Source organism: Chiloscyllium punctatum, chromosome 36 (assembly GCF_047496795.1).
Source record: "Chiloscyllium punctatum isolate Juve2018m chromosome 36, sChiPun1.3, whole genome shotgun sequence".
Lineage (NCBI taxonomy): Eukaryota > Metazoa > Chordata > Chondrichthyes > Orectolobiformes > Hemiscylliidae > Chiloscyllium > Chiloscyllium punctatum.
In genome coordinates, this window is record NC_092774.1 from 74,315,658 (window position 1) to 74,339,071 (window position 23,414).

The 23,414-nt window shown below is 46.3% G+C and overlaps 1 protein-coding gene across 2 annotated transcripts; it reads left to right on the forward strand.

Moving 5' to 3' along the window:
* The first annotated feature begins 573 nt into the window (after positions 1–573).
* Positions 574–20,798, forward strand: LOC140460702 (uncharacterized). Of its 2 annotated transcripts, XM_072555318.1 has the most exons (3): positions 574–716; positions 8,435–8,543; positions 12,630–20,798. In XM_072555318.1, exon 3 carries the CDS (start codon positions 13,208–13,210, stop codon positions 14,732–14,734), a length of 1,527 nt encoding a protein of 508 aa, XP_072411419.1. In that variant the 5' UTR covers positions 574–716; positions 8,435–8,543; positions 12,630–13,207; the 3' UTR covers positions 14,735–20,798. The 2 variants fall into 2 exon arrangements, with proteins under 2 accessions (XP_072411419.1, XP_072411420.1); XM_072555319.1 differs by lacking the exon at positions 8,435–8,543 and having other exon boundaries at positions 589–716.
* Positions 20,799–23,414: the final 2,616 nt, after the last annotated feature.

Here is a 23,414-nt window from a genome sequence, read left to right on the forward strand (position 1 = left end):
GAAGAACGGCCTCTCCCCACTGCGACTGAGCTGATGAATCTCCAGTACCGACAGGGAATGGAATCCCTAGTCTCCACTTTTCCACAACTTCTCCGCAGTTCTGGTGTCCTTTTGTCTCTCGGTTTCCGATGAACAATTGAAACTGTGATCACACTCAGGAAGTACATACAGTTACCTCTTGCTGCGAATAGTGTAAGGGCTCTTCAGTCTGTGTAACTGGTTACAGCTCCTTCCCACAGTCAGCTCACTAGGACACTCTCTCTCAACAAGGGGAAAAGACATACAAACGTTGAGCAACGAGACAAAATGAAAAAGCAATAACATGTCGAACCACATGGCAAAAAATTGTGGCTCTGTCCTTTTTATTTTCTTTCGGCATTTGGACTCTTAAAATTTGCCAGTAACACCATCCACGTAGAGCATACTGCGCATGTTTGCCGGTGTCAGCAAAGCTGTGCGCATGCCCACCAGTGTCAGCAAAATACTGGGCATGCTCATCGCTGTCCGCAAAAAAAGGCGCGCGACCTTTTCTTGATTGACCAATAGAGAAACCTGGAGGACCGGAAGGAGTCTGGTCCTCCTGCCAATCAGAGCCACCCCATTGTCTGAATGTGGACGTTGGTCCATGAGCTTTTGAAGCTTCTACTCCTGTTCCTCTCTCTGAGTAAAGATTGAGCTTCATCCAGACGGCAAATTCCTTCCTCTGTCCAAGATCTGTGAGTACAGCACTCTCTTTTCCATTTGTTTTTCATTCTGGGATTCAATTATTGACTTGCAGCAATTGATAGGAAAGGGAATGAATCCGGGAGGGGACAGACTCTGGAAACGTTGGTGCAGGTCTGTGTCTCAATTAGCAAAATAGACAGGCAGGAGACTTGAAGAACACACCAGCCAGGCAGCATCAGGAGGTGGAGAAGTCGACATTTCGGGTGTAACCCTTCTTCAGGACTGGGGGCAGGTGTAGGGGGAGATGCAGATAAAGGGAGTGCTGGGGGCAGGGTGGTGAAGTGGGGATATGTGAAGACAGGCTGAGGGTATGACTTAGTTACTGGCATGGACCAGTGGAAATGAGCGGTCCAGGCTAAGAAGGGAGTCGGGGAATGGGATGGGAGGTTATTTGAAAGTGGAGATATCAATGTTGAGTCCTCCGAGCTGTAAACTGCGTAGGTGGAGGATGAGGTGTTGTTCCTCCAATTTGCGGTTTGGTTCATTGTGACAATGGAAGAGGCCAAAGATGGTCATGTCAGAAAGAGAGTGGGAGGGGGAATTAAAATGGGTGGTGACTGGGAGGTCTGTTCGGCCTCTGCCGATCCAGCTGCCACACTCAGCGAATCCAAAATTTTTTGAAGATGTAACTCTGAAGATGGACAAAGGAGATCCAGTGGATGTAGTGTACTTGGACTTTCAGAAAGCCTTTGATAAAGTCCCACGTAGGAGGTTAGTGAGCAAAATTAGGGCACATGGTATTGGGGGCAAAGTACTGACTTGGATTGAAAATTGGTTGGCTGACAGGAAACAAAGAGTAGTGATAAACAGCTCCCTTTCGGAATGGCAGGCGGTGACCAGTGGGGTACCGCAGGGATCAGTGCTGGGACCGCAGCTTTTTACAATATATATTAATGATATAGAAGATAGCATTAATAGTAACATTCGCAAATTTGCTGATGATACAAAGCTTGGTGGCAGGGTGAAATGTGATGAGGATGTTAGGAGTTTACAGGGTGACCTGGACAGGTTAGGTGAGTGGACAGATGTATGGCAGATGCAGTTTAATGTGGATAAATGTATGGTTATCCACTTTGGTGGCAAGAACAGGAAGGCAGATTACTACCTAAATGGAGTCAAGTTAGGTAAAGGGGCAGTACAAAGAGATCTGGGTGTTCTTGTACACCAGTCAATGAAGGCAAGCATGCAGGTACAGCAGGTAGTGAAGAAAGCTAATAGCATGCTGGCCTTCATAACAAGAGGGATTGAGCAAAGAGGTTCTTCTGCAGCTGTACAGGGCCCTGGTGAGACCGCACGTGGAATATTGTGTGCAGTTCTGGTCTCCAAATTTGAGGAAAGACATTCTGGCTATTGAGGGAGTGCAGTGTAGGTTCACGAGGTCAATTCCTGGAATGGCGGGGCTATCTTATGTTGAAAGATTGGAGCGACTGGGCTTGTGTACCCTTGAGTTTCGAAGACTGAGAGGGGATCTGATTGAGACATATAAGATTGGACACTCTGGAGGAAGGAAACATGTTTCCACTGATGGGTGAGTCCCAAAACAGAGGACACAACCTAAAAATAAGGGGTAGGCCATTTAGGACAATGAGGAGAAACTTCTTCACCCAGAGAGTGGTGGGTGTGTGGAATGCTCTGCCCCAGAAGGCAGTGGAAGCCCAGTCTCTGGATTCGTTTAAGAAAGAGTTGGATAGCGCTCTCAAGGATAGTGGAATCAAGGGTTATGGAAATAAGGCAGGAACAGGATACTGATTGAGGATGATCAGCCATGATCATAATGAATGGTGGTGCAGGCTCGAAGGGCAGAATGGCCTACTCCTGCACCTATTGTATATTGTCTATTATCATTCCCCAAGTTTACACTTGGTATCCCCAATGTACTGAAGACCACAATTTGCAAACACGTGGCAAATGCAGTACCACCATGTGAAGGTTTAGCTTTTGTTGTGGAAAAAAAAGCAGAAAGTGGGTGTATTACTTAAATGGTGATGTATTGGGATGTGGAAAAAGTGAGAATTGCAGATAATGGAGATCAGAGTCAAAAAGTGTGATACTGGAAAAACACAGTAGGTTAGGCAGCATCCAAGGTGCAGAAGAGTCAACATTTTGGGCACGGGTTCTTCTTCAGGAATGATGTGTGGATGTATAGATGGACCTCAGCGTCCTTTCTACACCAGTCAATGTCAGTTGTCAGACAGGTGCAGCAAGCAATCAGCAAAACAAGTGGTATATTAGCAAGAGAAGTTGAGTTCAGAAGTGGGGATGCCTTCCTGCAGTTAGGGGGTTGTTGAATATATTCAAGGCTGAGTTCATCTGGGTTTTGAACAGCAAAGAAGTAGATGGTTACGGGGGAAGGCAAGAAAATGATTTTAAGACCAGGAAAGAACAGTTATAGTATCAGACAGCACAGAAACAGACCCTTCAGTCCAACTAATCCATGCTGACTATATTCAAACTAAACTAGTCCCACCTACCTGTGTGTGGCCCATATCCCTCTGAACTTTCCTATTCATGTACTTATCCAAATGTCTTTTAAATGTTGTTACTGGACCTGCATCCATCACTTCCCCTGGATAGTCATTCCACACATCAACTATTCTCTGTGTAAAAAGTAAAGGAGCCCCTCATGCCTTTTTAAAATCTTTCTCCTCTCTAATTCAAATTTGCTGCATAATCTTGTTACCCCCCCTCTAGGGAAAGGATACCCGGTGGTCACCTCCTCGATGTCCCTCATGATTTTATACACCTCTGTAAGGTCACCTCTCAACCTCCTGTGCTCCAGTGAAAAAAGTCCCAGCCTATCCACTGAGGTGTTGGTAGATTAATATCCCATTATGATCTGTTCAATGCTGGTGCAAGCTCAAAAGACCAATGACCTTCTCCTGTTCCCACTCTCAGTGAGTCCAGGACAGCAAGAGATAGGACATAGGAGCAGAAATTAGGCCATTCATCCCATTGACTGTCATCGAGTCATAGAGATGTACAGCATGGAAACAGACCCTTCAGTCCATGCCGAACAGATATCCTCACCCAATCTAGTCCCATCTGCCAGCACCCGGCCCATATCCCTCCAAACCCTTCCTGTTTATATACCCATCCAAATGCCTCTTAAATGTTGCAATTGTACCAGCCTTTACCACTTCCTCTGGCAGCTCATTCCATACACGTACCACCCTCTGGGTGAAAAAGTTGCCCCTTAGGTCTCTTTTATATCTTTCCCCTCTCATCCTAAATCTGTGCCCTCTAGTTCTGGACTCCCCGACCCCAGGGAAAAGACTTTGTCTATTTACCCTATCTATGCCCCTCATAATTTTGTAAACCTCTATAAGGTCACCCCTCAGCCTCCGACACTTCAGGGAAAGTAGCCCCAGCCTGTTCAGCCTCTCCCGATAGCTCTAATCCTCCAACCCTGGCAACATCCTTTGGAATCTTTTCTGAACCCTTTCAAGTTTCACAACATCCTTCCAATAGGAAGGAGACCAGAACTGCACGCAATACTCCCAACAGTGGCCTAACCAATGTCCTGTACAGCTGCAATATGACCTCCCAACTCCTGTACTCAATACTCTGGCCAATAAAGGAAAGCATACCAAACACCTTCTTCACTATCCTATCTACCTGCGACTCTACTGTCAAGGAGCTATGAACCTGCACTCCAAGGTCTCTTAGTTCAGCAACACTCCCTAGCACCTTACCATTAAGTGTATAAGTCCGGCGAAGATTTGCTTTCCCAAAATGCAGCACCTTGCATTTATCTGAATTAAACTCCACCTGCCACTTCTCAGCCCATTGGCCCATCCGGTCACGATCCTGTTGTAATCTGAGGTAACCTTCTTCGCTGTCCACTACACCTCCTCCAATTTTGGTGTCAACTGCAAACTTACTAGCTATACCTCTTATGCTCGCATCCAAATCATTTATGTAAATGACAAAAAGTAGAGGACCCTGCACCGATCCTTGTGGCACTCCACTGGTCACAGGCCTCCAGTCTGAAAAACAACCCTCCACCACCACCCTCTGTCTTCTACCTTTGAGCCAGTTTTGTATCCAAATGGCTAGTTCCCCCTGTATTTCATGAGATCTAACCTTGTGAATCAGTCTCCCATGGGGAAACTTGTCAAACGCCTTACTGAAGTCCATATAGATCACATCTACTGCTCTGCCCTCATCAATTCTCTCTGTTACTTCTTCAAAAAACTCACTCAAGTTTGTGAGATATGATTTCCCACGCACAAAGCCATGTTGACTATCCCAAATCAGTCCTTTCCTTTCCAAATACATGTACATCCTGTCCCTCAGGATTCCCTCCAACAACTTGCCCACCACCGAGGTCAGGCTCACAGCTCTATAGTTCCCTGGCTTGTCCTTACCACCCTTCTTAAACAGTGGCACCACATTAGCCAACCTCCAGTCTTCCGGCACCTCACCTGTGACTATCAGTGATTCAAATATCTCAGCAAGGGGCCCAGCAATCACTTCTCTCGCTTCCCACAGAGTTCTAGGGTACACCTGATCAGGTCCTGGGAATTTATCCACTTCTATGCATTTCAAGACATCCAGCACTTCCTCCTCTGTAATCTGGACATATTTTGCAAGGGTGTGATCATCTATTTCCCTACACTGTATATCTTCCATATCCTTTTCCACAGTAAATACTGATGCAAAATACTTATTTAGCATCTCCCCCATTTTCTGCAGCTCCTCACAAAGGCCGTCTTGCTAATCTTTGAGGGGCCCTATTATTTCCCTAGTTACCCTTTTGTCCTTAATATATTTGTGAAAACCCTTGGGATTCTCCATAATTCTATTTGCCAAAGCTATCTCATGTCCCCGTTTTGCCCTCTTGATTTCCCTCTTAATGTATACTCCTACTGCCTTTATACTCCTCTAAGGATTCACTGAATCTATCCTGTCTATACCTTACATATGCTTCCTTCTTTTTCTTAACCATACCCTCAATTTCTTTAACCCTCAATTTCTTCATTCCTGAAGAAGGGCTCATGCCTGAAACGTCGATTCTCCTGCTCCTTGGATGCTGCCTGACCTGCTGCGCTTTTCCAGCAACACATTTTCACCTCAATTTCTGTAGTCATCCAGCATTCCCTATTCCTACCAGCCTTTCCTTTCACCCAAACAGGAATATACTTTCTCTGGATTCTTGTTATCTCATTTCTGAAGGCTTCCCATTTTCCAGCCGTCCCTTTACCTGCGAACATCTGCCCCAATTAGCTTTTGAAAGTTCTTGTCTAATACCGTCAAAATTGGCCTTTCCCCAATTTAGATCTGGTCTATCCTTTTCCATCACTACTTTAAATCTAATAGAATTATGGTCACTCCCCCAAAATGCTCCCTCACTGACACCTCAGTCAGCTGCCCTGCCTTATTTCCCAAGAGTAGGTCAAGTTTTGCACCTTCTCTAGTAGGTACATCTACATACTGAATCAGAAAATTGTCTTGTACACACTTAACAAATTCCTCTCCAGCTAAACCCTTAACACTATGGCAGTCCCAGTCTATGTTTGGAAAGTTAAAATCCCCGACCATAACCACCCTATTATTCTTACAGATAGCTGAGATTGTATTATAGACCTCCTAATAGTCGGAGGGAAATTGAGAAACAAACTTGTAAGGTGATCTCCGCTATCTGTAAGAATAATAGGGTGGTTATGGCCGGGGATTTGAACTTTCCAAACATAGACTGGGACTGCCATAGTGTTAAGGGTTTAGATGGAGAGGAATTTGATCCGCCATTCAGTCATGGCTGCTAGGTTTCTCAACCCCATTCTCCCACTTGCTCCCCGTAACTCTTGATCCCCCTTTCTACTCGGACCTATCTATCTCAGTCTTAAATATCCTCAGTGACCTGACCTGCACTGCCTTCTGTGGGTTTCTCATTATCTCCATTCTGAAAGGGGGTCCCTTCACTTTAAGGCTGGGCCTCGAGTCCTAGTCTCTCCTCTCAATGGAAACATCTTCCCAACATCCACTCTGTACAGGCCATTCAGTATTCTGTATGTTTCAATTAGATCCTCCCTGAGTGTGGGCCTGTTAATCAGCACAAACCAGACCCTTCAGGATGAGGTACAGCAGGGATTAGGTTCAGCAAAGTGAGAATGTGGGATGGAGATTTTCAGCTTCTAGAGAATAAGAGAGGAAAGAGATTTGCTTTAAATTAGAATTGATCAGATGGGCCAGTGGTCTGAGGAGTGGCAGATGGAGTTTAATTTAGAGAAATTGAGGTGCATTTTTGTCAAGTAATGCTGGCGAGACTGACACAGTTAAGTGGAGTATTGCATAACAAAGAGCCCTTGCAGTGCAGGTTCATAGTTCCTTGAAAGTGGAGTCTCAGGTAGGCAGGATAGAGAAGGCAGCATTCGGTATGAAGGTGGAGAGGAGCTCCTTTTCCCGGTGAGTAGTGAATCCATGGAATTCTTTGCCAAAGGAAGCAGTAGAGGCAGCTTCATGAAGTATATTTAGGACACTGTTGAATGGGTTTTTGCATGGTAGGGGAATGAAGGATAGTTGGTACAATGCAGGGAGGTGCAGCTGAGATGATGGATAGATCAACCATGATCTTAATGAATGGCAGAGCAGGCAGGATGGGTCAAAAAAAATGGCCTACTCCTGCTTCTGTTACTATAACCCTGCATTTCCCATGGCTAACCCACCTAACCTGCACATCCTTGGACACTCTGGGCAACTTAGCATGGCCAATCCAAATCAAGATCAGTGAGCAATGTGGAAAATGAACATCAGAGTATGATAGAAAGGAACAAGGAGATTAAATGTACCAGAACTCAAGATTGGATTCTAAAGATACAAAAGTTGAAATTAAAAAGGGTGTGTCTGAATGTATTGTAACAAATGTGAATGAATTATCTGTCCGCATTGAAGAAAATAATTATGATCTGAGAGTCCTTACAGAGACACGGCTTCAGGATGACAAAGATTGGATCCTGAATATCGAGGGGTAGTCAAATGTGAAGCGAGGTAAAGGTAGAGGGTTGGTACTGCTAATCAAAGCACTGATCACAGGGTAGTCTGGTGTCAGCTTGGATTTCAGGTCCGGATTTCTCTGTCCTCTGTTGATCTCCCTGTTCCCACAGAGTAAGATGTTCTTCCGTTCTCAGCTCTGCTGGATTTCTGCTGAAGCTTTGACCTCTGCCTTTTACACCTTCCAGAACAATAAAACATTCTCAACTGAGACCCAACCCACGATCTCCCAGCCTGTCAACCATCCAGACAGAGTTTAGTCATAGCAGGGAATCAAACAAGAAACATGAAACAAAATTAGAAACAAATGTGCAATTGGTGCTCATGCTTCATGTTTGTTCATAAGGAAGTAAACCAGAAATAGTGGTCGCCTGGGATTCTGATGTCCCCGATATGAGGAATTCTGTCTCCCTTAGATGTAACTGTTAGTGCTGTTGGGGCAAAGTAACTCGTGTGGCAAATCATTTAAAACAAAGTAGTCAGGAGAGGAGACCTTGAGCAATTAACTAGCTTTATTCATTCCCATGGGGAAGCCTTTTTTGTTTAAAACAAAGTCCAACGTATTCCAATGAAATACAGAATGTTACAAGTTTTATGGTAAAACACAAGCCCACTCTCCATTAATTATGCAACTGAGGGGCAGTCGTAAGGTTCACATACCTTGTCCAGATCTACATTTCTTAATGTCTACAAAACTGAATGTTATCTTTTACTGCAGGTTTAGCTGGGCTCGAATTACCGATAAGGGACAGAGAGAACCAATCCATCATTCTATGAAGCAGCACAGTCTAATGGCCTGAGGAGCAGAGACAGCCCGCAGCTGCAAGGTCAGGCTATCAAAACAGAATTCCTTAGCCAGGGCATTACGTTAGCAGGCTACATTTTACTGCAAACATAGCTTTGTGACAAAATAACTTCCACAGAGTTTTGTGTCAACTTTGGTCAAATTCTCCCATATTCCCTCCTCCTTTTATTAAAAAGAGGAGATTGAGGATGTCAGCAAAAGGGGATTATACCCAGAGCCAGCGGGATTGCCAAGGGGTGGTGGTTGGAGATCGGACAAATAGTCCTCTGGTTCAGTAAGGACAGGGGCAGAAGGCTCCAGGGATTGGGAATCATCATCGGGGTTTCATCAGGAAGGGGAAATCTCAGCATCTGGGAGATCACTGGCGAGGAGGGCCACAACAGTGAACGGAGCCAAGCACAGGATTGTCTGTGGGGTGACTTTGATTTTCAGTCGAGCAGTTCCAAAGGCTGGGGGAAAAGAAAGCTGCAAGTCGGTCAATTTCCGTAAGGGCTCACTTGGTGCGAGTTCAGGACAGATGGGGATATGGGCACATATCCAGCAGCCAGAGTGGTCGACCTTCTATGTATAAAGAAGAGTATTCAATTGTAATTCCCATTTACTCAACGTTATCAGGCCCAATCAAACATAGTTCATGAAAGAAAGATAAGAAAGAGTGCAGTGAAAGGCTGAATGATCAAATTAAAATTTACAAATTAAACACACTTCAGCTCATTTCCTAACTGTTTTCTGAAAATCTGGGTGCCAACAGGTTTGTAACAGAGTATTAATCATTCCCTTCTTGCTCAACTGTGTACAGTAATGTACATAATCAACTGAAATAGGCAGCAGCAAAGAATGAACACAAACCAGTCCATCAGGGGTCACCCACAATTTGGTTCGGGTGCGGAGGGAGTACCCGATTTGAGGCCATAGTTTGTGCTTTTCAGGGGCGTCCCCTGTGATTTCAGCACCATACCCAGGCAAATGTGCATTCAAACCAGATTACAAAGTGTTAATCTTTCTGCAAACTGCAGGGTGTCGGCGGTGAGTCAGTCTCTCCCTGTCTGTCTGTCTCTCTCTGCCTGCCTGCACCTCTCTCTCTCTCTCTGCCTGCCTGCGCCTCTCTCTCTCTCTCTGTCTCTCTGTGCCTGCCTGCGCCCCTCTCTCTCACTCTCTGCCTGCCTCTCTGACCCCCCCATCTGCCTGCCTGCGTGCGTGCGTCTCTCTCTGTAACATTTTCCAACTTTCTTCATATCTCAGTTTGTCAGTTTTTGTTTATTCCTTCCTTCCAAGGGTAATGAGGCACTCACATTCCAGAACAGTCCAAGTTAGGGAGTTGAGCCTCATAGATCCTGGTTGTGACACTTAGCTGCTTAACCAAGTGTGCAACCTCTAAATACCTCTAAATGCAGCCATTCCATTTTCAAATCAAACACTGTTTTCAAGGCAAGTTGTTCATGTCTCTGCATTAGTCCACAACCCATGGGAATTACAATGGAGTCTTTAATAGTTTCCCAATGTATCGTGTATGTCAAATTCATTCAAGTCTAGACATCCTGAAGCGAGCAATTACACTTACTGCAGATTTCTACTCCCCAATTAAAACGAATGTTGGGCACTCAAATGGATCAGGGGCCTTTTGACGCAGCCTCGCACCTCCGTGTGGGTCCAGGACTTATCAGGTAGGGTTTCCCTTGTCATAACCCTGGGCCAAGCAAATTCTTTATTACTAATTTTGTAAAGCGTAAGTGCTCTCAGCAGCATTACGTCAGGACACCAGGAGCCTGTTGAGTACTCACACTCGTATCTTGTGGCTGAGTAGCGAGAATTGTATCAGCATTTTTAACAGCATTTTCGTCTCTGGTCAGCTTTCCTTTTTATTTTGGACACACCAAAAGCAGCAACCACCCTCTATATTTCATCTCTCAAACGATATCGGCCGGTGACCTGGCAGGATCATGGTATCTCCTGCCTGACTTGCCATATGTGGAGGATGGAAATGAAAGTCCCATGCAAGGAAAGAATTTGTTTATCAGGGAGCAGTACAGCTGCAAGACCAACCATCTCCGCTGAGCCTGGGAAACACAATCTTAACCTGGGAAACATGAAGCCCGAAGCAAGCAGGCACTAAGAAGGTCACAAAATGGTTGCAGGCACAAAATAGTTTCCAGGTTTTCAATATGTAACAAAATGTCTGAACCAAATCTAACAATTCTCCTACATCATCGCAGGGAAGAAAACAAGAAAAATGAAACAAAATTAGAAATAAATAGGTGCTTGTGGTTAATGTTTGTTAATTAGGAAATAAACCAGAAATAGGGGTCTCCCAGGATTCTTCTGGTGCCCTACCTGAGGAATTCTCTCTCCCTTATATCTATTAGTACCCAGCGAAGATTTACTACAATATTTACATCAACAGAAATAAAGCATCTGTTATCAAATAGACTTAGAGACATACAGCACTGATGTAGACTTTTCCTCTCTCTCAGGGACATACGCACCCACAAATCCATGGGAGTGAATGTGTATTTGCAGAATTAAAAATCTCACAACACCAGGTTATAGTCCAACAGGTTTAATTGAAAGCCCTTGCTTTCAAAGTGCAGCTCCTTCATCAGGTGCTTGTGGAGAATAAGATTGTAAGACACAGAATTTATAGCAACAGTTTACAGTGTGATGTAACTGAAATTATATATTGAAAAAGACCTGGATTGTTTAAGTGTTTCATCTGTTAGAATGGCCATGTTGATTTCAGTTCTTTCATATGTAAATCACAAAACTTTTTTTAAAAAAAGTTACGTTCCCAAGTGAACTTTACCAATTGCTGTTGTGTTAGCCTACATAATGTATTGATGGTGTGAGCCCCCCTGTGTGAGACTGTCTGTGCCACAATGGCTAGACTGATTTTAATCTAAAAAATTGATTTATGGAATCTTACATTGATTCATGCAGTTTCTGAGCAAAGAAAGATGTAATTTTGCAAGTACAAATTCACCCAACAAACTGTGTGTGTGTGTGTGTGTGTGTGTGTGTGTGTGTATTTGCAGATACAGTCAATTTTGCTTAAAAAATGCACAATCTGCAGGCAGTCAATCAATGTAATATTTTGTGAATTTCACTTTGGAAATAGAACCAGTCTGACTCAAGATTGAGTTACAGGCAAACTCTGACCTCACACCTATAATGCATTGTCTGAGCTGAGATGTCACCTTTTGCTATAAAACCTTGTTATCTCGAAGGTGGCATACAAGAAGTTCTGGGGTTTACATTGTAATGATACCTGCAAACCATTCAAAACTGTGAAAGACTTAACAATCCAGGTTTGTTCAATATACCATTTCAGTGGCAGGATGCTGAAATGTTTTGCTATAAATTCTGTGCCTTATGATCTTATACACCACAACCACCAGATGAAGAAGCAGCACTCCAGAAGTCAGCGCTTCCAAAAAAGCCTGTGGGACTACAATCTGGTGATGTGTGATTTTTGACTTTTGTGCAGGGTTGGAGTGGATTGGCTGTGCTGGCCATGTGAAATTATGCATGATGTATAGGTAAGGTGCATTACTAAGGGTTAAGTGTAGAGCAGTGGTGGTAGGGGAATGGATGTGGGTGGGTTACCTGTGAGAGGCGATTTCGGTTCAAACAATTAAGATGTGCATGACCCTGAAGACTAAGGGGAATAGAGCCATAGGGGTGGGGTAAAACATGCTTTTCTATAATAAAGGACAAGACATGCTTCTTTTGTAAGAACATTTTGTACACTCAAAAGTGGGATAATTTAAATTGTGCAAATGCTGACATTTTGTGAGCAGAGTAAAAAAAAAACAAGTCCTTGATTGATGAGACCACTAACTCTGACAGAGAAGAATAAGTCCTTGACTGATAAGAATACAGGGTAGAAAAACAACTCGGGAGACATCTGCTGCAGACTTTGTGACATGGGTGCAGAATGGAAAAATACTGACGGTTTAGAATGTGAACCTCGTGACTCTTTAGAGCCAAAGAGGGGAGGGACTTGTGCTGTATATAATGAGAAACTTTGTAAGCCTCAGGGTGCCTTTTTCTCAGAAGGGTGCCCAACTCTGCAGACTTGCTAATAAAACTTTGTTTTCCTGAATATGTCTAGAGCGATTATTAAGAAGCGATTTTCGTTTCTAACGACTTGGGGGCTCGTCCGATCGACGCTCCGGCCGCGGGGGGGGCTGAGGAAGGACATCGGAGAAGGTGCACCCTGCCGAGTTCGGCAGTCCCTGATTCCTTGGCTTGTCGCCCCGCGCGGCTTGAGCGAGTGATATCCGGAAGGCTCAGGAAAACAAAGGAGGGGTGTGGCCGAGGCAGTGGGGACGGTTAACGATCGAGTAATTTCAGTGCACCGAACCCAGGTAAGAAAAAACTTGCTGGGACTGTGTTTCCGGAGGACTGGGGACCTGCGGAGATTTTTCGACAGAGGCGTGGGACTCAGGAATCTAGAGACCGGGGCTCGTCTGTGAGAGATTTTGCAGAGACCGTGTTTGCGGAGGAACGTGGACCTACGGGGTGCCTGTGATCTGTTTCACAGAGACGTAGGACACAGGAATCCAAAGACCGGGGGTGCCTGCAAAGGGACCTGGGCGATCACGGGACTGAAGGTCCGGGAATTGGCTAACTGGTGATAGATTATCACGGGATAATACAAGATTCTCCGATTTTACAAAGTCCTCGGCAATGGGAAATAACGGATCCAAGGCAAATAAGGGAAAGGTAGGCTTGAACGTAGACAATGAAAAATACCCCGGGGTACCTGACGATAGTCCGTTAGGAAGAATGTTAAATAATTGGGATCAGGGTAGGAGAAAAGGAAAATCTAGAAAAAAGATGGTGAAATACTGTCAATCGTGGTCCCAGAAACCTATTCAGGGAGACTCAGTGTGGTGGCCTAGATTCGGCACTGACGAAGACTGGGTCCGGCAAGCTCTGATTTTATATGTCAATTCCAAACCTAATGTTACTCAGGAGGAAAGTGATTACGCCCTTTGTTGGCTACCGGTCACAATATCTTGCAAAATGAAGGTAACTAATGGAGACTCGAAAGGGCAGAAAGAATGGGAACTGTTAGATCACTTACCGCCGCCCTACGTGACCCCGTCTGCCCCACAAAATATTCCTTCGGGTGGCGACGATTCAGGGGAAGGGGAAGAAGACGGGGAGGAACCACCTCGAGCCTCAGGAGTACAGACTAGATCTCAAGCTGAAAAGAGTCACAGACAAAACTCTGTCCCGATTGCAAGAATGATTCCACTCCGGGAAGTGCCCATGGGAGGCACGGAAGGAGGGACGGGATATGTGAACGTCCCCTTAACGAGTACTGAAGTACGGAATTACAAGAGGGAGATGAAGGGCCGACTGGAGGACCCCATGGGCCTGGCTGAACAATTAGATCAGTTCCTGGGGCCGAATACTTACACGTGGGATGAGATGTATTCCATCATGGGAACATTGTTCTCTAGCCAGGAGCGACAGATGATACGACAAGCTGCGCTGTTGGTCTGGGAGAGAGAGGGAAGAGCAGGAGGGGAGCAGAAATTTCCCCTCACCGATCCCGGGTGGGATAAGCAAATGGAAGAAGGACGGCGCAACATGAGGAACATGCGGGAATATTGGATAAGAGGAATAAGGCAGGCAGCCCCGAAGGGGCACAATTTTACCAAGGCCTTTGGGAATCATCAAAACCCGGAGGAAACCCCTACAGACTTCCTCGACAGGATTAGGAAGAACTTGCAGCAGTTCGCTGGGGTGGACCCTGAGACGGAAGTGGGACAACAACTCATACGGGTAGAGTTTGTATCAAAAGCCTGGCCGGACATACAAAAGAAGTTAGAGAAAATGGATGATTGGGATAGTAAACCTCTAAGTGAACTACTACAGGAGGCGCAAACGGTGTTTGTGAGAAGGGACGATGAGAAGCAAAAGAAGGCGACAAAGATAATGATGCAGACGATGCAACAAATGACAGCTGGAAGAAGGGAAAAGGGAGAGCCGTGGCAGGAACAGGAAAGGGGAGAGTCGTGGCAAGAGCAGAGGAAAAGAGGACCGTGGCCGGAACAAAGGAAGGGTGGAAGAACTCGAGGCCGCGACAGAGAAACGAGGAGGATACTCAGATGTTACTACTGTAATGAAGAGGGACATTTTAAACGGGAGTGCCCCCGCTACAAGCGGGAAGTGCGGTCGTACGCACTGATGGAGGAAGATTAGGGAGGTCGGGGGTTCCTACCCTTGGGGCAAAAGGACTATCGACAGGAACCCCTGGTAAACTTGAAAGTAGGGCCCCAAGGGTCGGAGATCACATTTATGGTGGACTCGGGAGCCGAAAGATCAAGTATAATCCAAATACCCCCCGGCGCCCGAGCAGGAAGAACAGTTATGGGGGTATCTGGCATTGGAGGAAAGACATTACAAGTCCCAGTAGTGGAGGACGTGGAAATTGGGTATGAAAACAGAACTACTAAACGAGACCTCCTTCTACTGCCATCGGCGGGGTTTAATTTGTTAGCAAGAGACTTGCAGGTCAAACTAGGGATCGGAACGGTACCAAGTAATGGGGAAATGGTGGTAAGGTTGTTCGCCCTCACCGAAGAAGATGATCAACAAATAGACCTGGAAGTATGGTACCGAGAGGGGAACAGAGGGGGTCTAAACATCAAACCTCTCCAAATCACCATGTTACCAGGAAGAGGCCCGGTAAGAAGGAAACAGTACCCGATTGCTATGGAAGGACGGGAGGGGTTACAACCTGTGATAGAAATATTAATCACAGATGGACTACTGGAGGAATGTATGTTCCTTTCAATACTCCAATACTCCCTGTGAGGAAGCCGGATGGGACATATAGGCTGGTGCAAGACTTGCGGGGGTTGAATGAAGTAGTCCAGGCTAGATACCCGGTGGTACCCAATCCCTACACGTTAATGAGTAAAATTCCCCCCGAACATGAATGGTTCAGCGTAATAGATCTGAAGGATGCCTTCTGGAGTTGCCCCCTTGATGAAGAAAGTCGGAACCTTTTTGCATTTGAATGGGAGAATCCCTTCACAGGACGAAAGCGACAGTTAAGGTGGACGGTCTTGCCGCAGGGATTCACGGAGTCACCGAACTTGTTTGGACAAATACTGGAGCAGGTCTTAGGAGGATTTCGGTGTAACGCGGAGAATCAATTGCTCCAATATGTCGATGATCTCTTACTCTCAGGACCAAGAGAAGAGAAGGTACGAGCAGACACCGTTGCCCTGCTGAACTTCCTGGGGAAACAGGGCCTACGCGTCTCCAGGACAAAACTCCAGTTTGTGGAGCAAGAAGTAAGATATCTGGGCCATCAAGTCAGTAAGGGGCATCGCCGTATCACGCCAGAACGAATATCAGGGATTACGGGTATGCCAATACCCAGGACGAAGAAGGAAATCAGACAATTCCTGGGGCTAGTAGGGTATTGCCGGATATGGATTGAAAGTTACACCACTCTAGTAAAAATTTTGTACGACAAACTGGGACAAGAAGGACAAAAGGTGGACTGGTCAGATGAGGAGGAGCAGCGATTTAATATTATTAAAAGTAAACTGATCCGAGCTCCGGTATTGGCTTTACCCACCCTGAAGGAACCGTTCCAGTTATATGTCAATAGCGCCGGCGGAATTGCCCAGGGTGTGCTTACCCAGCTGCGGGCAGAGAAACGTCAGCGGTTGCATTTTTGTCAAAAATGTTAGACCCTGTGTCATGTGGATGGCCGACCTGTATACAGGCAGTGGCAGCTACGGCAATGTTAGTAGAACAGGCCCGAAAACTTACCTTTGGAGGAAGGATCACAGTATACTCCCCACATTTGGTTAGTACCATACTGGCTCAAAAGGCTCACCGCTGGTTAACAGACTCTCGCATCCTGAAGTATGAGACGATTTTGATGACCGGGGACGATCTCAATTTTGCAAAAGATCTCAGTTGCAACCCAGCCCAGTTTCTGTACGGACGTCCTGCAGATGGAGAACAGGAGCATGATTGTGTGGAATTTGTAGTCTTGCAGACCAAGAGCCGAGAGGACCTGCAAGAGGCCCCGCTGGGTGAAGGACAGGAACTGTACATCGACGGGTCCTCCCGGTGCATCAGTGGGGTCCGGTACAGTGGCTATGCTGTCATAGATGGTGCAACGAAACAGATGATCGAGTCCGGACGATTGCCCGGGAAGTGGTCAGCCCAATCCTGTGAGTTGTACGCCCTCCAGAGGGCCCTGAAGCTATTGGAAGGGAAAGTGGGGACCATATATACTGACTCAAAGTATGCAGACGGAATCGTTCATACTTTCGGGAAAATCTGGAAAGAGCGAGGATTGATAACTTCCCGGGGAAAAGAATTAGCTCACGAACAAATGATCAGCCTAACGTTGGAGGCCCTGGCGTTACCTACGGAACTCGCAGTAGTCCATGTACCCGGCCACCAGAAGGGGTCGACACCGGAAGCGGTGGGAAACCGGCTGGCAGATGAGGAAGCCAAGCGGGCAGCGGTCGAAAAATCCGTTCAATTGTTAACGTTAATACCGTTGAGGGAAGGGCTCGCTAAACAACCCATCTTCACCCAGGGGGAGATTGATGAAATGGATCAATTGGGTGCCCGGCTAGAAACTAACGGGAAGTGGACGGTTCCTGATGGGAGACAAGTACTGAACAAACAGATCACCCGGGGTATTCTGCACCGATTACACCATCAGACCCACTGGGGGGTGCAAGCCATGTGTGACACGATCCTGAGAGACTATGTATGCAGGGGAATATACACATTAGCCTAACAAGAGGTAGTCGGATGCCCCACTTGCCGGCGTATTAACCAGAAAGCCATGCGTTCTATGCCAGCCGGTGGTCAGCCCCTCGCAATTAGGCCATTTCAGAGGATCCAAGTCGACTTTACAGAATTACCCCCAGTACAGAGATGGAAATATCTGCTAGTAATAGTCGACCATTTCACTAACTGGGTAGAGGCTTTCCCAACTGCCAAAGACGATGCACCAACCGTGGCCCGACTATTGTTAGAGAACATAATCCCGAGATATGGCATAATGGAATCTATCGACTCCGACTGCGGGACGCATTTTATTTCTAAGCTACACCATTTGATCTGTACTGCCCTGGGTATCCAATGGAAATTCCATGCACCCTGGCATCCTCAGAGTTCGGGTCGGGTTGAGAGAATGAATGGCACGCTCAAGACCCAATTGACTAAGCTGGTGTTAGAAACTAAGTTACCTTGGCCGAAGTGCCTTCTCATTGCCCTATTGAGGATACGTACGGCACCTCGCCAGGATGTCGGGGTTTCCCCCTATGAAATGCTGTTCGGATTACCATATTGGAGTAAGGTTGATGGATGTCCCACTCTACAAGGGGGAGATGTATTTGTCAGAAACTATTTACTGGCCTTATCCCGTTCTTTTGCAGAACTCCGGAGGAAGGGTCTCCTGGCTCAGACTCCGCCGCTCGACTTCCTCTTGCATAAGGTGGAGCCCGGAGATTGGGTACTTGTTAAAACCTGGAAGGCCGAAAAGCTCCAGCCGCGGTGGGAAGGACCGTTCCTGGTTCTGTTAACAACTGAAGCAGCTGTTCGGACAAAAGAAAAAGGGTGGGTCCACGCATCAAGGATAAAGGCGCCTGTTCCGCCTGAAGGAGAAAGCACTTGGACATGCGAGCAAGGGGACAAGCCGTTGGTGGTAAAACTGAAAAGACAGCGATAATGAACTCTACTTGGACTGTATTGGTGGGGATATTGATCAGTTTACTCCTGTATGTGGGGGAGGGCGAGGGGAGATGTGACAAATGTCGGACTACGGTAAGGCTCGGGATTCGAATCTACTCGGGATCATTTGTGTCTCACTCCCATGTGGACGATTGGTGTTACGATGTGAGTGCACGACACGAATGTTGGGAGGGTGGAAGACCCTATTATCAGGTGTATAAAAAAGGATACGGTGGCAAAATCCGTGGATGCCCTATAAATGACCGCTGGGTGTGTATTAGCAAAACTGGGAGGTGGGGCCTATCCTCCGTGTTGCTCAGGGAGCAGGTTGACAGAGTCAAGGAGACCAAGATACAGAACACTGATCGGGGGTTGGGGAAAGAGCAAGAACGTCAAGGAACGGTCGTGGCCTCTAAAGTGCCATCTGTATACGAGGAGGTAGAAGAAAAGATTGAACTCCCTGATGTTACACAAAACCTGTTTATTGATCTCACCTCTAGAATAGCCACTGTTTTAAATGTTAGCAATTGCTGGGTTTGTGGGGGGCCGCATATGTCGGAACAATGGCCGTGGACTGGTCAAAGCTTAGACATATGGGAATTGCTGCAAACCACTTGGACTCATGTCAACGAAAGGAAAAGCCAGGGGTGGAGACTGACGAACAGCCCTGAGGGCCAGTTCTGTATTGAAGGCAAGGGGACCGTGGAGGTAGGGATTAGTCCCTGTCAGAATGTATTGGATGCGACCACGCGAGTATGGTGGCCTGAGGATATTACTTGGTACATTGCAAACCGAGATCATAGAAATTGCGTTCCATTACGTACTGATTCCTCCTCTGACGAGCTGGGGACTGATTACTGGAATTGCAGTGGTCCTAGTCCTTATGAGGGCGTCCCTGGGGTAAAGGAACTGTGGGATGACGTTGTGAGGCAGGGAGGGCCTGCTCCAGATGGCCTATTTTGGATATGCGGTAATCAGGGATGGGCTGGGCTGGGGTATGCTTCCTGGGTCTAATACGACCTGCGTTCTTCCTATTACCCCGGAAGGAAGGCGACGATTTGGGAATTAAACTCTTTGACTCCCTCTGTAGGTCGCCAAGGGATATCCAAGTCGGTGATTGGGGGGGATGAGTGGCCACCGGCCCGGATAATTGCATACTACGGGCCAGCTACATGGGCACAGGACGGATGATGGGGATACCGTACTCCTATCTATATGTTAAATCGTATTATCAGGCTCCAAGCAGTCGTAGAGGTTATTATTAACCGGACTGCCCTGGCCCCGGAGTTGAGGGCTGCTATATATCAAAACCGACTTGCCTTGGATTATCTGTTGGCCTCGGAGGGGGGCGTGTGCGGGAAGTTTAACCTGACTAACTGCTGTCTAGAAATTGACGATAATGGTAAAGCGGTTTTGGAAATTTCCGATGAAATTCGGAAATTGGCCCATGTGCCAGTACAATCTTGGCGTCCTCTTAGTGGCATCGGATGGTGGGATGGTCTCCTAGGTGGTAGTTGGTGGCGCACGGCGTTGCTGGTGGTTGGGGGGGGTGTGATTCTTCTTCTCGTATTACCCTGCCTAACCCCCTGGATTCAGTTTTTAATTCAGAAAAATATTTCCCGACTCCAGGCAGTGGTGGTTCCACAACATGGGACACGGGAACTTAAGGTGATGTTGCTGCGAAAGACCAAAGATTTCCCGGGCCCTTAAAGAGGGGGAGGGGGGGGGCTTATCTTTATCAGGCACATCTTAAAAAGAGAAAAGGGTGGAATTGTGAGAGGTAATTTCGGTTCAAACTTTAAGATGTGCCTAGACCACAGACTGATCTATAATAAAAGACAAAACTTTTGCTTCTTTTCTAAAACATTTTGTATACTCAAAAGTAGAATAGTTTAAATTGTGAATAATGCTGACAATTTGTGAGCAGAGTGACTTCTTTTCTAAAAACATTAGACTTTTGCTTTTTTTAAAAAACATTTTGTATACTCAAAAGTAGAATAGTTTAAATAATGCTGACAATTTGTGAGCAGAGTAAAAACAAACAGGCCCTTGATTGATGAAACCATAAACACAGGCAGGGAAGGATGAGTCCTTGACTGATAAAGACTGCAGGACAGGGAAACGACTCGAGAGACATCTGCTACAGATTGATAAGACCGCTAGCACAGACAGAGAAGAATAAGTCTTTGACTGATAAGACTACAGGGTGAGAAAGACAACAACTCTGGGAACATTGGAGATATTTGTTGCAGACTTTGTGATAAGGGTGCAAGTTGGAGAATAATGACGGTTTAAGAATGTGAACCTCATGGCTCGTTAAGAGCCAGGAAGGGGAGGGTCTGGAGACATTTGTTGCAGACTTTGTGATAAGGGTGCAAATTGGAGAATAATGATGTTTTTAAGAATGTGAACCTCATGGCTCGTTAGAACCAAGGAGGGGAGGGACTTGTGCTGTATATAATGAGAAACTTTGTAAGCCTCAGCGCGCCTTTTACTCAGAAGGGTGCCCAACTCTGCAGACTTGCTAATAAAACTTTGTTTTCTTGAATTTGTCTAGAGCGATTATTACGATGCGATTTTCGTTTCTAACACACTCCCTTTCCCTTCAGTTCGTGCAAGTCAGCAACTGAATCCCAGAACGAAAAAGAAATGAAAAGGTAGGTGAGAAAAGACAGTGCCGTACCCACAGATGTTGGACAGAGTTACAGTCTGGGGTGAAGCTCAACCTTCATTCAAAGAGGGAGAGAAACAACAGCAGCTTCAGTAACTCATGGCTCAACTTCCGCGTTCAGACAGAGGCGGCTCTGAATGGCAGGAGGACCAGGCTCCTTCCGGTCCTCCGGATGTCGCCATTGGTCCTTCAGAAAAAAGTCAAGAGCCGTTTCCGCGGACAGCGGCAAGCGTGCTCAGTGATTTTGCTGACACCGAGAAGCATGCGCAGTTGTCGCTGACACCGAGAAGCATGCGCAGTACGCTCTGTGGAGGTGCTGGCGTTACTGACAAATGTCAATAGGAGAAAAAAAGCTGCAGCCACAATTTTATTTTTCCCTGTGGCTCGACATTTAATTCGTTTTGAATTTCGTCCGGCTTTGTATGTCTTTTCCCCAGGGTAGAGGAAGTCCAAAACTAGACGGCATAGGTATAGGGTGAGAGGGGAAAGATTTAAAACGGTCCTAAGGGGTAACTTTCATGTAGAGTGTGGTGTGTGTATGGAATGAGCTGCCCAGAGGAAGTGGTGGAGGCTGCTACAATTACAACATTTGAAAGGCATCAGGGTCAGGATGGGTATCTGAATAGGAAGGTGTGAGAGAGATATGGGCGAAATGCTGTCAAATGGGTCACTAGATCAATTTAGGAGATCTGGAGGGGATGGGCGAGTTAGACTGAAGGATCTGTTTCTGTGTTGTATGACTCTGTGTCTATTTCAATGTAAGTTTCAGAAACATGACTGCAGCTTTTAAAAAAATAAATTAATATGCTTTTAGATGTTAACAATGTTTCTGAATCTATCATTTTAGCTGTTCTTAATTTTAAAGATCAGCCATTTCTTGCGCACCCCTGTCTTCCAGGTAGAGTCATCACTATCGATTCTCTCTCTTTCCTGAGAAAGAGATACAGCAATCAAAGAGAGCACGAGAAAGCATGGGGGAATTGTAGAAGGGGGGGGGGAATGGTAGAAGGGAGGGAGAATGGAAGGGGAGTGGGAGTAGAGAGAGAGAGAGAGAAAATGACAGGGGACAGAGGGTGGGGTGCAGAAAATGAGGGGAAGAGAGAGAAGAAGACTGAGCACAAAGAATTGGTGGGTGCAGAGTGTGAGGAGAGAGAGTGGACGGGGACCAAATGGTTGGGGGACTGACAGCACTAATCCCACCTTCCTCAGGACTGGTGTCAGTATCTCATGAGGCAATCATTTCTCAATAGATGTTTGGCTAATGCAGTAGAATCATACAATCCCAACAGGCCATTTGGCCCATAAAATTCAGACTGACTTTCCAAACAGTATCCCATCCAGACCCACCCATTTTTCCTGCAGTTCCCCATGGTTAACCGACCCTCAGTTGCGCATATGTGGACACTTTATCGCGGCCGATCCACCCTGAACTGCAGATATTTAGACTGTGAGAAGAAACTGGAGCACCCAGAGTTAACTCACACAGACAGAAGGGTGAGAACTTGTTAAAGTCCACACAGACAGCTCCTCAACTGGGGGACCGAATCCAGGTCCCTGACATTGTGAGGCAATCGTACGAACCACTGAGCCACCGTTCTGCCCAGAGATTTGATGTTCTCCTTTGTCCTAGTAGTTTCTAACTTCTCATGTGCCCTCAGCAAAGGCTCTCTCCTCCTAAGATTGTTGGACCACACCCACCGCAACCTCCCTTTCCCACTTCTCCAGCCCTGAGAACATCGGTTCCTGAATCCTGGCACAAAACAGACACCAATGCCATCTATGCTCCTGCTGACAACTGCAGAGAACGGAGACCATCCCTGTCACTGTTCTGTCCCTTACCACCACCTCCCCCTCCCCAATGTTGTTTTTACTCCCACTGCCCAACCAGTTAGCTCCTCCCACCTGCAGCCCTCTCTCAGATCCCCTTTACCTGCCAGACCTGCACTTACACCCTCCTGACCCTGTCCACTGATGCAAACAAAAGGCTCTCTCCAGAAGGGAATGACCATCTCCCAGAATAAAGTGTCTGGTTAACTTTCCCGCTTTCCCCTCAACATGTCTGCAGCCTGGCTTCCAGCTCCATCTCTCTGAACAAATATGTGTTTGCCCTGGATCACAGCATCCAGAGCCTCCCACCTTCTGCAAATTGAAAGACAAGCCCCACCCTGCCCTCTCCAATGTGTGTTGTATAACTGATTTCCGAGTACGGAACACATGAGGATGGCCTCAACAGGGACCTTGGTTTCATGTCACACTACAAGTGACTCCACTCACACTGGCTTGTACCCCATTACTCACACACGTTACCAAGCATGGTCGAATGCAAACACATGCTCTTATGCACAAACACACACGCTCTCATGCATGCACACACATCAGTTTATGGGGTGAAATTGCAATTGCAGAATTTTATTTGCAGAAACATTATATTTTGCTCAAAAAGCACACAATCTTCAGGCAGTCAATTCATGTGACATGTAATAAATCCCTACT